Here is a 15,601-nt window from a genome sequence, read left to right as displayed (position 1 = left end):
AAAAAAGTCGTAAGTGCTGTGCGTGGTAAATTGAGGATCGCCTGCGTGTGTGTGTGTGTGTGTGTGTGTGTGTGTGTGCGCGCAACACAAGTGTAAAACATTTTTCACTATCCGGGTTTTAGAATCTGCACATCTGAGCATTAAGAAATGGGCCACGTGAAGAGATTTAACCACCAATAAACCCATGAGTCCACACACACACACACACTATATATATATATATATAATATATATATATATATATATATATATTATAGTGGTGGGCAACGAAAATTGTCCATGAATATCATGCACGTATCTTAATATCGATAATACCGAAGTCTTGCAAAACACAGAATAATATAACAACATAATTACAATATCAAACATATATACATATATAGATGTTAACAAGTATTTATATATGGAAAGCAATCACTTACTTTAACTTAGTGGTGCTTTGCTTCACAATATCCATGGAGAAAAACAACGTCTTGTTCTATTGTTTTACTATTACATCATCAGCCACCGAAATATTCCTATACTTCACTGCGCACAGACTTCCGGATTGGCTAAAAAGTGAACAAACCCGAAGTCATAGACTCTTCAGCTGCTCTGTGTGTAAATGCTGACTCACAACACCTCTAAAAGTATTAAGTACTGTATAATGTCGAATTTTGCATTATTTTTAGATGTGTTTTGATGTTTTAAAAGTACATCTCATTTATAACTCTGAAAGATCACATTTTAAAAATACATTAAAAATAGTGTAAGTAATCACTGATAAAATGCAATGTATATATATGTAACATTTCTCTCACTTACCCCTACACAAATAGGCCTTGCACCTAACAGTAAGGGCCCTGGATTCTTATCTATTATCCCAGAACCAATGGTCTTTTGTTTTTGCACACTGTTATCAGACAAACTATCAAACTTACTTTTTCTTATTTAGCGATGCCTCCACCTGATGGTCACGTGGTTCCCCTATTATTGACACGCGTCCCCAGGAATTTATATTCAACACATAACAAATGCAAATTAAGCAAGGGCAATAGACAACTAATAAAAACACACTCACACACAGTTCTGGTTTTATATAAAACTAATGTTTATAAAGGGGATTCAAGTTGAACTAATATAATGAACTGCAGGTAAGTAAATTGTACATACAATATAAACAATGCCAACAACAAAATACTTTCCACAAAATGTAACTTATTTTAAGTCACTAAACAGTAACTAAAAGCTCTATGCTTCAGTTGTATTTAACTCAAAAGGTACTCTTCTGATACATTCAAGTCAAAATAAACGCTAGTGGAACACACATGTAGACAGACGAACAAACAAACACTGTTGCAGGCCTGAATCGTGGCTTGGGTACGTTGTAGCCTAAAAATAAAACAAAATGGCCCCTTCACAAGCTTTATTGAGAACACAGTTACGTTTGCTATTTTAAAAGAAACGCTTGGTGGAAAAACTCACAATTCCTAAAGGCTTTTTTTTCTCCCAGTTGCAGCTCTCGATTGTTTGCGGTCTCTGGACAACGGCAAACCTCTGTCGCTGAAGTCTACCTCGCTCTCTCTGTCTCTCTCTATCTGGAAACGTGTTCCTTCCCAAACACTGTCCAGCCACTTGTCAATTGCTTCGTTTATTTTACGATCTAGTCACTGTCTCTTTACTTTCATTTCATGCACGTATTAACAGTGCTTGAACTTAAATTTTGCAATTCAATATGCTGTTTTAACAATACTGTATATACCAATGCCTAAAGTAACTCCTAATGACAAACCTACGCTGCTTAAAATAAAACACAAGCTTGGTACGTGAACTCAAAAGAAATAAAAGCAGAAGTAACAGAATACTCTTCTGAAACTGGTTTAAACTAAAGTACTGCCTACTAAAGTTTATAGGAATTTCCTGACTTAAGAAATCCTCAGTTTTACTCCGTTGAATCACTTACTTTATACTGCTCTATTCTACCTCCCGTTTTTATTTTTTCAGACTCCCTTCTCCTTTCTTTTTTTTTAAACTTTTCCCTGAGACTCCCTCCCACTCTCGCATGGACGATTTCTATTGGCTCTCGGGAGATCAGTTTAACACATGACACCTCACTGGCCATGAGAACACCTCTTCTCCCTCCGAGTCTACTCTGCTGCAAAACAGGTCCTAAAGCCATCCATATATAGCCTATACGGAATTTCTGTATATACGTTAGTAGCATTTTACCACTAGGCTACATCCTCCCCCACTTAAAATGTCTGGTTGTCCCCAACAGACTAACTTAAGTACAACCACATTCGCACAATACTCACATTCTCTTTTTATAGTGGGAGATTTTGGGGAGGTGTCATGCGACACAGGATAGGCCTAATCATTCAAACCTGTACCACGATGCACAATCAATAGCGATTCCTCCGTAGGAACTCCTGGTTCATCATAAGTTAACCGAACTACCGGCTTAATGGCTCTTCGGAGACATCGTTTACCTTCCCGTTCCTCATCAGATTTTACCACTTCTTCATCCTCGGGTCCGTCGACCTCATGAACCTCCTCCGTCTCGAGCATTCCCATTACTGGATCCTGGTTTTCGTCAACTTCAGGTTCTCCAAGACAGTCTTCATCAGCCTCCTGTGCATCAACTGTCGGTTGTGATGATGATCGTCTGGGGTGCTCTCTTCCTGTAGGCCCCGGCCACACTGGAGGGTCATTCCAGTACCTTAGCATCTCTTCGTCTTCTGAATCAGATGAGTAAGATGCAACTTTCTTTGGAATTTCTGGTTCCATTGGTGAAGTTTCTGGCTCACAATCAAGGCTGGCCCTGGCTCCTGTACGTCCTTTCTTAGTCACGGTGGGTTTCTGAGCCACCTTTGAGGGTCCAGGCATCCTCACCAAATGTCCAATGGGCAATAAGTGGTTCCGATGGAGTGTCTTCCAAGGACCACTGCCTCTTTCAGGTTTAACTCGGTAAACAGGTAAGTCTGGGAGCTGAGAAACTATCAAATGTGGAATAGGCTTCCATCTATCAGCCAGCTTATGCTTCCCCAGGACCCCTAAATTCCTTAGTAGGACCCGGTCTCCCACTTCCAAGTGCTGTTCACGGACTAACCTATCATACCGTTCTTTGTTCCGTTCATGGCTCTGCTGTGCATTCTGCATCGTAAGCCTGTATGCCTCTTTTAGTTCGGTCTTCATCCTTGATACATATTGGTGGTACTCTTCTTTAGTGTCATTGTCAGATGAGAGGCCGAAACACAGATCCACTGGCAAACGTGCCTCTCTCCCAAACATTAGGAAATAGGGTGAATACCCAGTGGCATCACTCCTTGTACAATTGTATGCATGGACCAGTTGACTGATGTGCTGGCTCCATCGGTTCTTCTTGGATACGTCCAAGGTCCCAAGCATGTCCATCAACATTCGATTGAAACGCTCCGGCTGAGGATCTCCTTCAGGATGATATGGGGTGGTTCGTGTCTTCCGGATCCCTAACAAACCCAACATTTCCTTGATGAGCCGACTCTCAAAGTCACGTCCTTGATCCGAATGGATCCGGGCGGGCAATCCATAGTACACAAAGAATTTCTCCCACAAAATCTTTGCTACTGTCAGAGCTCTTTGATCTCGCCTAGGGAAAGCCTGAGCATAGCGGGTGTAGTGATCTGTGATGACCAGCACATTCGCTATCCCTTTCGAGTCAGGTTCCAGAGACAAGAAAATCGATGCATATCAGGTCAAGTGGTCCAGAACTTGTTAGTTGCCCCAACAGTGCTACCTTTTTGGGCAAAGTCTTACGCTGAATACAACGACCACATGTCTTGATGTACTGTTCTACATCAGCAGCTAGGCAAGGCCAGTAGAATCGGTCTTTAATTAGTTGCACCGTCCGTTCTACTCCTAAGTGACCTGGATCATCGTGCAACGAGGTCAATACCATGGACTTGAACTCTTCTGGGAGCACTAGTTGACTTATTTCTCCATTAGGGGGTCTTTGCACAGTTCTATACAGTAATCCTTCCCTAATGACCAATCTAGCTCGTTCTCTCAATAGCAGAGTTACATCAGGTAATGGGGACCTCACTGACTGGGTAGGACGGTTCTCTTTAATCACTTGATGGACTTGTCTGATCACAGGGTCTGCTAGCTGGGCTCTTTTTAAGTCTTTCTGACTTAATTGAGGCAATGACCCAACTCCAAGTGTGGTTGGGAAACTGTAGGCCTGAGGTATTCCCTTCGGCGGACTACCTAATGTATCCATCAGGCGTACCGACTTGGTAATTGCAGACTCCTTTACTCCAATGCTGTCACACAGCATTTTCACTTGAGGAGGGGACATCTCAATCCAATCCTCTCTACTCCGGTTGGTATGCTTTCGGCGGGACAGAGCATCTGCATCTATATGGTTCTTCCCGGGACGATACTGTAAACTAAAGTTATAGGTAGCTAGGGCAGCTAACCAACTATGACCCGTAGCATTTAACTTAGCCATGGTTAACACATAGGTGAGGGGATTATTGTCCGTCCTCACTTCAAACCTGGCACCATACAGGTATTCGTGGAACCTGTCTACCACTGCCCATTTGAGTGCCAAAAATTCAAGCTGGTGAGCTGGGTACCTCCTTTCGGTGTCAGACAACTTCCGGCTGGCAAATGCTACAGGACGCAGGCCTTCCGGATGCTCTTGGTACAATACCGCTCCAAGTCCATCCAGGCTGGCATCAGTATGAAGGATGTACGGCCGTTCACTATCTGCAAACGCCAACACAGGAGCTTCTGTCAAACATTTGATTATGCTGCGAAAGGCTTTATCACAAGACTGGTCCCAATACTCTCCAAAAGGCTCAGACACTTTAAAATACTGCTTTCCAGTATTATTTGCAGCAGCTTTGCGTTTGTACTGTGCTGGGGGTTAACCCTTGGTTAGCTCAGTCAAGGGCCTCACTACCGCAGAATATTTCTTGACGAATCTTCAGTAGTATCCACAGAAACCAAGAAATGATCTCAGTGACTTCAGATCAGTGGGCTTCTCCCATTCAGCTACTACTCTGACCTTTTCTGGGTCTGTGGCTATGCCTTCTTCTGACACAATGTGGCCTACATACTTGACTTTAGGCTGGCAAAACTGGCACTTATCTAGCGACAGCTTCAGTCCATGCTCTTCCAAACGATCCAACACCTTCAGTAGTCTCACCTCATGCTCCTCCAGAGTTCTCCCGAAGACTATGAGGTCATCCAAGTACACTAGTACTTGTAGCAGGTTCATGTCTCCCACCACACTCTCCATAAGCCTCTGGAAAGTTGCCGGCGCCCCAGTGATTCCCTGTGGCATGCGCTCGAACTGATAAAATCCAAGTGGACAGATGAAAGCTGTTTTCTCTTTGTCTTCACTAGCCATGCCAATCTGATAGTACCCACTGCGTAGATCTAAGACCGAGAACCACTTACTACCTGACAAGCAGTCCAGGGCGTCATCAATTCTGGGGGTAGTGTATTGATCTGGGATGGTACGGCGATTCAGAGTGCGGTAGTTAATACGCATACTTACCGTCCCATTCTTTTTCCTGGCGACCACTATTGGAGAAGCGTAAGGGCTACGGGACTCCGTAATGATGCCAGCAGCTAGCAGCTGCTGTAGATGGCGATGAACATCTTCAATGTCAGCTGGAGCTATCCTCCGTGACCGTTCTCTGAATGGCCTGGGGTCACTCAGACGAATGCGGTGTTCCACTCCATTGGCAAGGCCAACATCCCATTCTTCAGTGGAGAAAACATTAGGCCTCTTAACCAGCTTATCACAAAGGCTCTTCTTCCAATAACAGGGAACTGGCGAGTTACCGAAATCAAATAACTTTGGGTCCAAGGCTTTAGCAGACCTCATTGTCTTCTGTACTCCCGTCACACTGTCAACTTTGTATATGTGAGCTAGTACAGTCCGGCTAGGTAGTACTACAGGGCGTGATTATTCATTGCACACCTGAATCACAACTTTGTTCGCTCTTATCGCTTTAGCTGGCAGAACCACGCTGGGCATAAGCAGTCCTTCAGGTACACTCAAGTCAGGGGTTGTTTCAAGCACAAGAATGTCGGAATTCTGTGGGACAGAACCACTAATCTCACACTCTATGTCAGAGACACTTTTAGGTTCGACAGTCAGAATGCCCTGCCGTCCCAGGTGGTCCTGTCCTAGGGGTTCTTCAGGCTTGAGGTCCACCTTCTCTCGTCGTTGGCAAGCGTGTGAGCACAAGGGGTGAATGTGCAATGTTTTCACAAAGTCAGGGCCCACAGCTTCAGCACACATACTTGCAAGTCGCTGGAAAAGGTTGGCATTCGTTCCTATAATCACTGGAATCTGGTCGTGATTTCGCGGTTCAGGACAAATCAATGCTAGCACAGAAATGGGCTCTTTGATTCCAACCACTTCTTTGGGGAGTTCTATTTCAGCTACAACATAGCCCTCATAGGGGTAGCTGCTCTCACTAAGCCCCCATAAGGCTAGGCCAGCAACAGGATGGAGAGGCAAGTGTGATAGAAACTTCCAGTACCATCCCTGAAACACAATAGTCACTTGTGAGCCACTGTCTAGAAGTGCTCGACAGGGGTGACCTTCGATCTTTACAGAGACAACTGAAGTTGGCCCAATCAGTCCTCTCGGTGGGTCAGGCAGGTTGTCCAACTGTGAAATGGCATTCTTCACAGCAACCTTCGCTTCAGCATTTGTAGGAGGTGGTGTTCGGGAGCCTTCACTGTCTCCCCTGCGCTTCCGCATCGAACGAAGTAGCTTCTGGTTCACTCTGTTATGATCTTCCGTGGCCTCACAATGTGTAGCAATGTGCCCATCCTCTCCACACCGATAACAAAAGAAGGTGTCCCGGTCTGTGGAGTACTTCTTCTCAGGGAAAAAACTCTTGCGAACTGACTCTGGAGTCCTTTGATGTGGTTCCTTTCTTACAGGGACCTCAGGTTTCACAGCCAACGAGCTAACCTGCTTCTGTAGCTGGAGAATGATCTGTTTAAGCTATTCAGTCTCGCTCTTGGCTTCAGGAGCCGTTGACAGACGCTTAGCAAGGGTTTTCTCTCTATCCTTCGCAGGAGCAATAGGTTGTTCTTGCTTTTGCTTCAGCAAGGTTGCCATGTTGGTCTGTAGCTCCTTCATCTGGGCTTGCAGTTGTTTCATTTCAGGGTGTCTTGCATTGGGGTTTGCAGAGGTATATACAAGGTTACTGCGAGCGTTCAATGTCTCTCGAGTAGCTTCCAGCTCCTCTTCCTCACGAATTTCCTTCAGCAGCGTCAGAAATGAGGGGGGGTCGTTCTTGCGCTCCCGCAGCCTCAGGCGCAGAAGCATGAGTTCTGACCGAGCTGCACCACGAATGACTTGGTCAAGGCGAGCGCGGTTGATCTGTGCTGGTTCAAAACCTCCCTTCCTTACTGTCAGATTCAGCATGGGCTCCAAGCGTCTCAGGAATTCAGACAGCTTCTCAGTGGGCTGTTGCTGAGTGGCATGAAACTTGAAAAACAGGTCTTCACCTGAATCAGGACATCCAAATGTGGTTTCAAGGGCGTTGACATAGTCCAAGGGGCCAGCAGTTGGATTAGCCTCCTGCACTGCTTGGAGAATGTCCAAGGCAGGGCCCTTCACACTCTCTTCAATCCGCTTCCGCTTCTCACGGTCAGTGCAGTCACATTCTCGAATCATCATCAGTGCTTGATCCCTCCAGCCATCAAAGTCTTCCTCTCCTGCCGGAGTGGTTACCATTCCTGAAAATACCCGCAATCTGCTGTAATAATTATTTCCGTTATCCGGTTTTGCCCCTTTCAGCAACACCTTCTCCAAAGCTTGCAGTATGGCTTCAGTAGTACTGGCAGCCTGGGCATCCTGCTGAGTCAAATTTACACATTCAGACATAAGTAGCTCAGTAACAGTCCCCTCTGCGACTTCTATGGGAGCAGGGGTAGCTCTACCTGCCACAATTATGCTCCAAGGGGCAGCGCCCTCCACTGGTAGCACTTCAGTGGGGACCCGTCCTACATCAATCGTCTTGCGGCACTCGCATAGTACAACAAGACTATCTAGTACTGTATTAAACATTTGTCCACGCACTCTCACACGGCCTAACACCCGAATGGTGCCCAGGATCTCCTCCACCTGACTAACCTCAGTGCCCTCTGGCACTCCAGTAACCAGAATGGGATTGTTCACATTTAAACTTTCTCCGCGGCACCATGCAATCAGCGCGCCTTGGTCAGGGCGATTCATAACCATTTTGACAACTGTTAGCAATACGTGCAGTAAGTGTTACGGTAACGGTGTACAGGGGATAGATCCCAGCGATGCCTCCAATAAAGATGTAACACTTCTCTCACTTAGCCCTACACAAATAGGCCTTGCACCTAACAGTAAGGGCCCTGGATTCTTATCTATTATCCCAGAACCAATGGTCCTTTTATTTTTGCACACTGTTATCAGACAAACTATCAAACTTACTTTTTTCTTATTTAGCGATGCCTCCACCTGATGGTCACGTGGTTCCCCTATTATTGACACGCGTCCCCAGGAATTTATATTCAACACATAACAAATGCAAATTAAGCAAGGGCAATAGACAACTAATAAAAACACACTCACACACAGTTCTGGTTTTATATAAAACTAATGTTTATAAAGGGGATTCAAGTTGAACTAATATAATGAACTGCAGGTAAGTAAATTGTACATACAATATAAACAATGCCAACAACAAAATACTTTCCACAAAATGTAACTTATTTTAAGTCACTAAACAGTAACTAAAAGCTCTATGCTTCAGTTGTATTTAACTCAAAAGGTACTCTTCTGATACATTCAAGTCAAAATAAACGCTAGTGGAACACACATGTAAACAGACGAACAAACAAACACTGTTGCAGGCCTGAATCGTGGCTCAGGTACGTTGTGGCATAAAAATAAAACAAAATGGCCCCTTCACAAGCTTTATTGAGAACAGGCAGTTACGTTTGCTATTTTAAAAGAAACGCTTGGTGGAAAAACTCACAATTCCTAAAGGCTTTTTTTTCTCCCATTTGCAGCTCTCGATAGTTTGCGGTCTCTGGATCACGGCAAACCTCTGTCGCTGAAGTCTACCTCGCTCTCTCTGTCTCTCTCTATCTGGAAACGTGTTCCTTCCCAAACACTGTCCAGCCGCTTGTCAATTGTTTTGTTTATTTTACGATCTAGTCACTGTCTCTTTACTTTCATTTCATGCACGTATTAACAGTGCTTGAACTTAAATTTTGCAATTCAATATGCTGTTTTAACAATACTGTATATACCAATGCCTAAAGAAAGTAACTCCTAATGACAAACCTACGCTGCTTAAAATAAAACACGAGCTTGATACGTGAACTCAAAAGAAATAAAAGCAGAAGTAACAGAATACTCTTCTGAAACTGGTTTAAACTAAAGTACTGCCTACTAAAGTTTATAGGAATTTCCTGACTTAAGAAATCCTCACTTTTACTCTGTTGAATCAATTACTCTATACTGTTCTATTCTACCTCCCGTTTTTATTTTTTCAGACTCCCTTCTCTTCTTTCTTTTTTTTTTAAACTTTTCCCTGAGACTCCCGCCCACTCTCGCAGGGACGATTTCTATTGGCTCTCGGGAGATCAGTTTAACACACGACGCCTCATTGGCCATGAGAACACCTCTTCTCCCTCCGAGTCTACTCTGCTGCAAAACAGGTCCTAAAGCCATCCAAATATAGTCTATACGGAATTTCTGTATATACGTTAGTAGCATTTTACCACTGGGCTACATATATATATATATATATATATATATATATATATATATATATATATATATATATATATATATATATATATATATATATATGTGGCGCATCACGTGTACAGTATCACACCTTAGTCCGTATTGTGTGCCATTCCCAAATACCATTACAGTAAGCCCTTTTATACTCGTTGTCATAAAAAACAAATAGGCATAAAAAACAAATATCCATCCGTCTTTTTTGTTTATCGTGCCAGGATTGATACCGAGGGGTGATGTCGCAATAAAAGGGTGAGCATTGTGTGTGTGTGTGTGTGTGTGTGTGTGTGTGTGTGTGTGTGTGTGTATATATATATATATATATATATATATATATATATATATATATATATATATATATATATATATAAATCAGTGCTTGGAAATTCTGGCCTGTGATTGCTTAAAACCTCATTATAGGAGCAAAAATAGATTGAACTATTGCCCTAACATCCTTACACCACTGTACAATAATCTCTGTCTGTCATGTGATTGGTTTACATTACTGTCAGTCCCGCCCCTTTTCAAAGGAATGCCTTTCTCCCCTGCACTCCTCACAACAAGAGAAAATGGCTGAACACCGATTTTGTGACTTCACAGAAAATTAATTACAAAACATACTACAAAAGAAAGATGCTCCAAATACTAAAATGGTGATTAAAATGTTACTCTCACTGTTTTCTGACTTTCTAAAATTCAAACAAATTAAACTCGATGAAAACAAATATGACGGATGGGATACAAACTGGCTTATGCAGAAATCAACAAAACCAAACAGAGCCAGATATCAAACTTTATAACTATGTGGTATGAACTTCAAAAACATTTTTTCTATTATTTATTTATGTTATTTATTTATTTACTTATGCTTTATCAGCTATATTTAAACAAAATATATAAAGTCATACTTACTATCCAACCTTGCCTCCCTTATTTTCTGTATGTACTGCAGACTCAGCCATAGTGGGAAATTATATGCCCTTCAGAAGACTAGTGTTACCGCAGCCTGCGGCTTTGAGCATTATATTCCCCGTCCGTAACAATAGTCTTCCCTCGGGTCAATAATTTTCCACTATAGTCCTCCTCTCCAGTCCATATTTACTATATATATATATATATATATATATATATATATATATATATATATATATATATATATATATATATATATATATATATATATATATATATATATATATATATATATATATATATATATATATATATATATATATATATATATATATATATATATATATATATATATATATATTAGGGGTGCAACAATTAATCAATGCATCGATTATTGATCATCTGTCCTTAAATTTCCAGAGCTTCGATTACATATTAGTGAATCGATGCATCAGATTAGAACGCAGTTTGAAGACTTCTGTTGCCGGTTTGCATTAAAATCTTGAATGTGTGAGAATGCGCTTCTTTTAGTGCTAGTACGGTAAATTAGCGTGTTGCTAAGATACACACTTTAGGCCTCTACAAGCTAAATCAGAGGTAAACCTACTGTATTCATGTTTTCTTATTTAAAAAAAAAAAAAAGGTATTACGGTTTTCTTTGTTTTAAATGTATTTAATCTACCTACTTTTGTTTCAAAGCATGTTGTGTTTGGATTATACGGCTAAAAAGTTAAATTAGTCAGGATTTGTGAGAATAATTAAAACGTTTTGCTTTGCTTTTGTGCATAAAATGTTAACAGTAATGAACAACTATAGTTCAGATAGAAATTACTTCTGTTAAAATATAAATATAGTATTTTTCATTATTATTACAATGTTAAACGGGCATCTGATGTGGACGCATATTCTTTTCAGTTGTTAAAAACTCAAGTCCTTTCTTTTTTTTTTATAATTGGAAGTGTTCTAATTTGAATTACAGTTGTGCTTCTTTGTTTAACTATTATGTACAACAGTGTTTTTAGTTATTGGATCTTCTGTTAAAAAAACAACTAATGTTTGTTCTTTATTTTGAAAAATAAACGTCAGTGAATCGATTACAGTTGATAAATGTCTATGCCTAATCGAACAAGAAATGAGGTTGTCGATTGCACCACTAATCTATATATATATATTATATATATATATATATATATATATATATATATATATATATGATAGCTAATAGTTTCTAATAAAGCACTGATGCTTGCCAATGGATATCACTACCAAAAATAAAAAATCTGGATATTTTATAGAATCAAAGCCCTTTTTATTAAAGCTCCAAAGGTACAACTCTGCACTCATTTGGTTATTAAATTTATTAGATTTCAGATCCTGACCTGCTTCGCCATCCTATCTTTCTTCACAAGTCCTGTAGCAGCAGCAATGTTCCCTGCACCTTCCACAGTCTTATGTGCAGCCGCTGTCACCCCTGTGACCATTGCACCACCAACCTGGGACACTTGCTCTTTGGTCTTCTCTGCCACTACAAATGCACAAGGAAATGTATCTCCATGTCATATATTTAAGGGATAATTGCATTGTCGTGGCATGTCACAAGGTAATAATGGAACTCCTGAGTTATTATTTGAATGAGGGTGATTCATTGTTACAGAGGAACACGTCATAGCAATGCCATGAACACTGTTATACTACAACTTTTCATTTACCTCTGTTAATTTGAATTAATCATTATATTCCATATTATAGAGGTAACTTTTGAAAGAATGGCTTGAGCATCCCTGTGTAGTGTTTCACCAGTACGAGGTAGTTTTAGAACAGGTGTCGTGAATTTATAAAATATTCTCAGTTATTGAGTGACTGTATAAACAGAATGGCAGGCTTCCTAGCAATAGCAATGGGATAGCAGTGTCCGACTGTTTTCTAATATCTTCTATGGTATGTATTCAGTGGTTGTACAACACATTATAACACCTGTATTAGCACATGTATTCTGTAATGTATAAAAACTCCTTGTTGAGAATCAGTTTCAGCTGTAACAGGAAGGTGCTTATAGAGGGTTGTTAGTAGGCATTCTGTTGACAAATATTTCTGTATCGAAGACTATATAGATTACTAATGTGTCACAAAGAACATTATTTAAAGTAATGCCTCTCTGGGCCATTCTGGAGAACGGACTGCGATGCCCTGAAGGAAGTTAATCATTGCGGAATGGTGGTATCGAGAACAATTTAAACACACTGCAGGCTTGTCACATCAAATCACTGCTCTGCTGGCTGCCCATGGTGGCTCAGTGTTGTTGTTCTTTTGCCCAACCATTCAATTTTAGACTTTTAACATTTAAATAAGAAATAAAACACATTTTTCATTGTTGTCCTTGATTCTTTTACTGAATTTACTGTGTCTAATAAAATGCATGTAACATCTGTATAAATCCTAGTACTAAGTAAGCAATAACACACTTCAATGTATGCACTTATACCAGGTGCCTTGTGAGGTGCAAAATACAGCCCCCTGACATTAGGAGCTGTGTGGTTATATTAAGACAACTGCACGTGTTCAAATCCTTTCAGACAATCACAGTGCTAGATTGCCCAGGCCATTTTACAGTCTTATACAATAACGTCTTGCAAACTGAAAACTATTGAATAATTAGTTGATATCATTTACCTGATGAAACTCCATCCTTGGTTTTGGTGCCTATACAATGAAAACAACAAATACCTAGTTATTAAATAATATATTCTTAAAAAGAGTTGCAATTAACATGATGAAAGTGCAGATCTGTGGTACTGTATAAAGCAAATATTATAAACTTACACAGTGGGTATTTAATAAGGTGTTCAAATTCTGAAAACAATTATACAAATTCAAATTGCAATGTCAGCTATATTTAAAGACGAGTTGGAGAACAATGCTGTCTGTGCCTATCACAATTACAGCACAGTATGATGAATTGTTTTTGTAATGCTGAATAATGTCCTCCAAACTCATTTCACATTCGACTTGAGCTGGATTTGAAAGCCCACTGCACTACCTTCCCCTAAGATTATTTTTCTGGAACAAACTAGACTGTGAATACAAAATGGCAAAACTACATAGAATGCTAAACTATTAAATAATGTAGGAAACAGACATCAACAAGTTATATTTTATTATAATATGAAACATGATTGTGGGGCACTGCTTTCTTTTCCTAATCATCTTCTTAACTGCACAGTTCCAAAATGTAAGTCACAATGTGAGAGAATCTTCTCACTTACCCAGAAAGAGCACTCCCTCTTTTGTTTTGCCTGCTGCTTCAGCCACTCCATGCTTGGTCTTTTCTGCTGCTGCCACAACCCCGTCCTTGGCTTTAGACAGTCCCTTCATGAACGAGTCCATCTTCAGTCAAATCAGTCACTGTGAGATCAGTAAATCACTCATATTATCAGTAAATATAGCATCATATAGCTTTGTACTGAGTGTCATATGGCTGTTGACATTCTAGCATCCACTCTTTTAAATGTTATAAGATGCAACACTGCATTTAAAAATATTTTCTAAGAATAATCATATTATGTATAAATGATAAATAGCGATAGCCTTAATTCTATGCAATAGCCTATCCTTACTGTTTCACAAACAGTATTGCGTATTCCTGCACAAGAGCTTTAACAGTTACGCGAATATACTGTAGCATCACAGTGATATGAAATAGACTGACTGTTAAGGCTTTTAATATAACATATATATATATATATATATATATATATATATATATATATATATATATATATATATATTAATATAAATGCACAGCATATACCAGATATTAAATATATTTGCACAGCATATCTTTTAGAAATCATGTTAATTGATCATTTAACAGCGTACAAACACATGATAAAAATGATATTATTTCGGTTTATTGGATTTCACAAATTAATAAGTTTATATAATTGTAATTTTGAACTAAGCATGGAAATACAAAAAGATATTGAAAACAATGCCGTATCACATACAAGTCATATAGAGAAAACACATCTTCCACGATTCGTCTTAATTTACATCTTAAGACGTTTTCGATATAACTCACTGCCACAAACTAGAATTAAATACAACCTTATCGCTGTGATTCCAAACTTACACAGCAATGGACAAAAGTTTTGCATCACCTTTTATTTATTTCTGTTTTTTTATATATATATATATATATATATATATATATATATATATATATATATATATATATATATGAATATATATTTCCATTGTTGCGTTTTTCGTTAAGTACTGTATATGGAAAACTGCAAATCAATATGTCATACAGTATGTTAAGGTAGCAATATTCAGCAGGACTTTAAGAAGCAAAACTAGTTAATTATATAGGGTGATGCAAAACTTTTCGCCATAGCTGTATTAGCGTCTTTAGCTTGTATATAACATACTATTCTATTCCATCTTTATTTCGTGTGATAAATGCTTAAAGTCCAAGGCAGCTCATTAGAACATGACAGCTATATTCCCTGTTTTTAGAGTCCTAATAATTACCAATAGTTTCTTCTCCCCGTTCAACGAAGGAAGCGAGAGTGATTCAGCCCGTGGTCCTGATGCTGAGGTAGTTCCAATGCTTTTGGGTTGAGTTAATAGCTGTATCTGCCTCCTCTCTCTACAAGCCTACTTTGTGATTAGTCACGCTGCAAGTCGACAAACGACCACACCTACATCAGATGATCCTTTACGCGTCACAACAGTCAAGGTGAGCCGACTCAGACTGGGCTTTATATATATATATATATATATATATATATATATATATATATATATATATATATATATATATATATATATATATATATATATATACGATTATTAGTACCTAATCATTTTAGAAATGTTAATGCCATACAATCACGGTATATA

At 39.6% G+C, this 15,601-nt stretch overlaps 1 protein-coding gene across 1 annotated transcript in view; it reads right to left on the bottom strand.

Annotated features, from left to right (window-relative positions):
* Nucleotides 1-15,358, bottom strand: part of LOC121319607 (alpha-synuclein-like) — a 73,616-nt gene extending 58,258 nt beyond the window's left edge. Inside the window, exons 1-4 of the mRNA XM_041257209.1 lie at nucleotides 15,230-15,358; nucleotides 13,960-14,098; nucleotides 13,367-13,396; nucleotides 12,076-12,221 (exon numbers count right to left, since the gene is read on the bottom strand). Coding sequence (XP_041113143.1) covers nucleotides 12,076-12,221; nucleotides 13,367-13,396; nucleotides 13,960-14,080 — 297 coding nt within the window. The 5' untranslated portion in view covers nucleotides 14,081-14,098; nucleotides 15,230-15,358. The remainder of the gene's footprint in view (nucleotides 1-12,075; nucleotides 12,222-13,366; nucleotides 13,397-13,959; nucleotides 14,099-15,229) is intronic.
* Between the last annotated feature and the right edge of the window lie 243 nt (nucleotides 15,359-15,601).

This window comes from Polyodon spathula, chromosome 1 (genome assembly GCF_017654505.1).
Source record: "Polyodon spathula isolate WHYD16114869_AA chromosome 1, ASM1765450v1, whole genome shotgun sequence".
Taxonomy (NCBI): domain Eukaryota; kingdom Metazoa; phylum Chordata; class Actinopteri; order Acipenseriformes; family Polyodontidae; genus Polyodon; species Polyodon spathula.
This window is presented reverse-complemented; position numbering and strand designations above follow the sequence as displayed.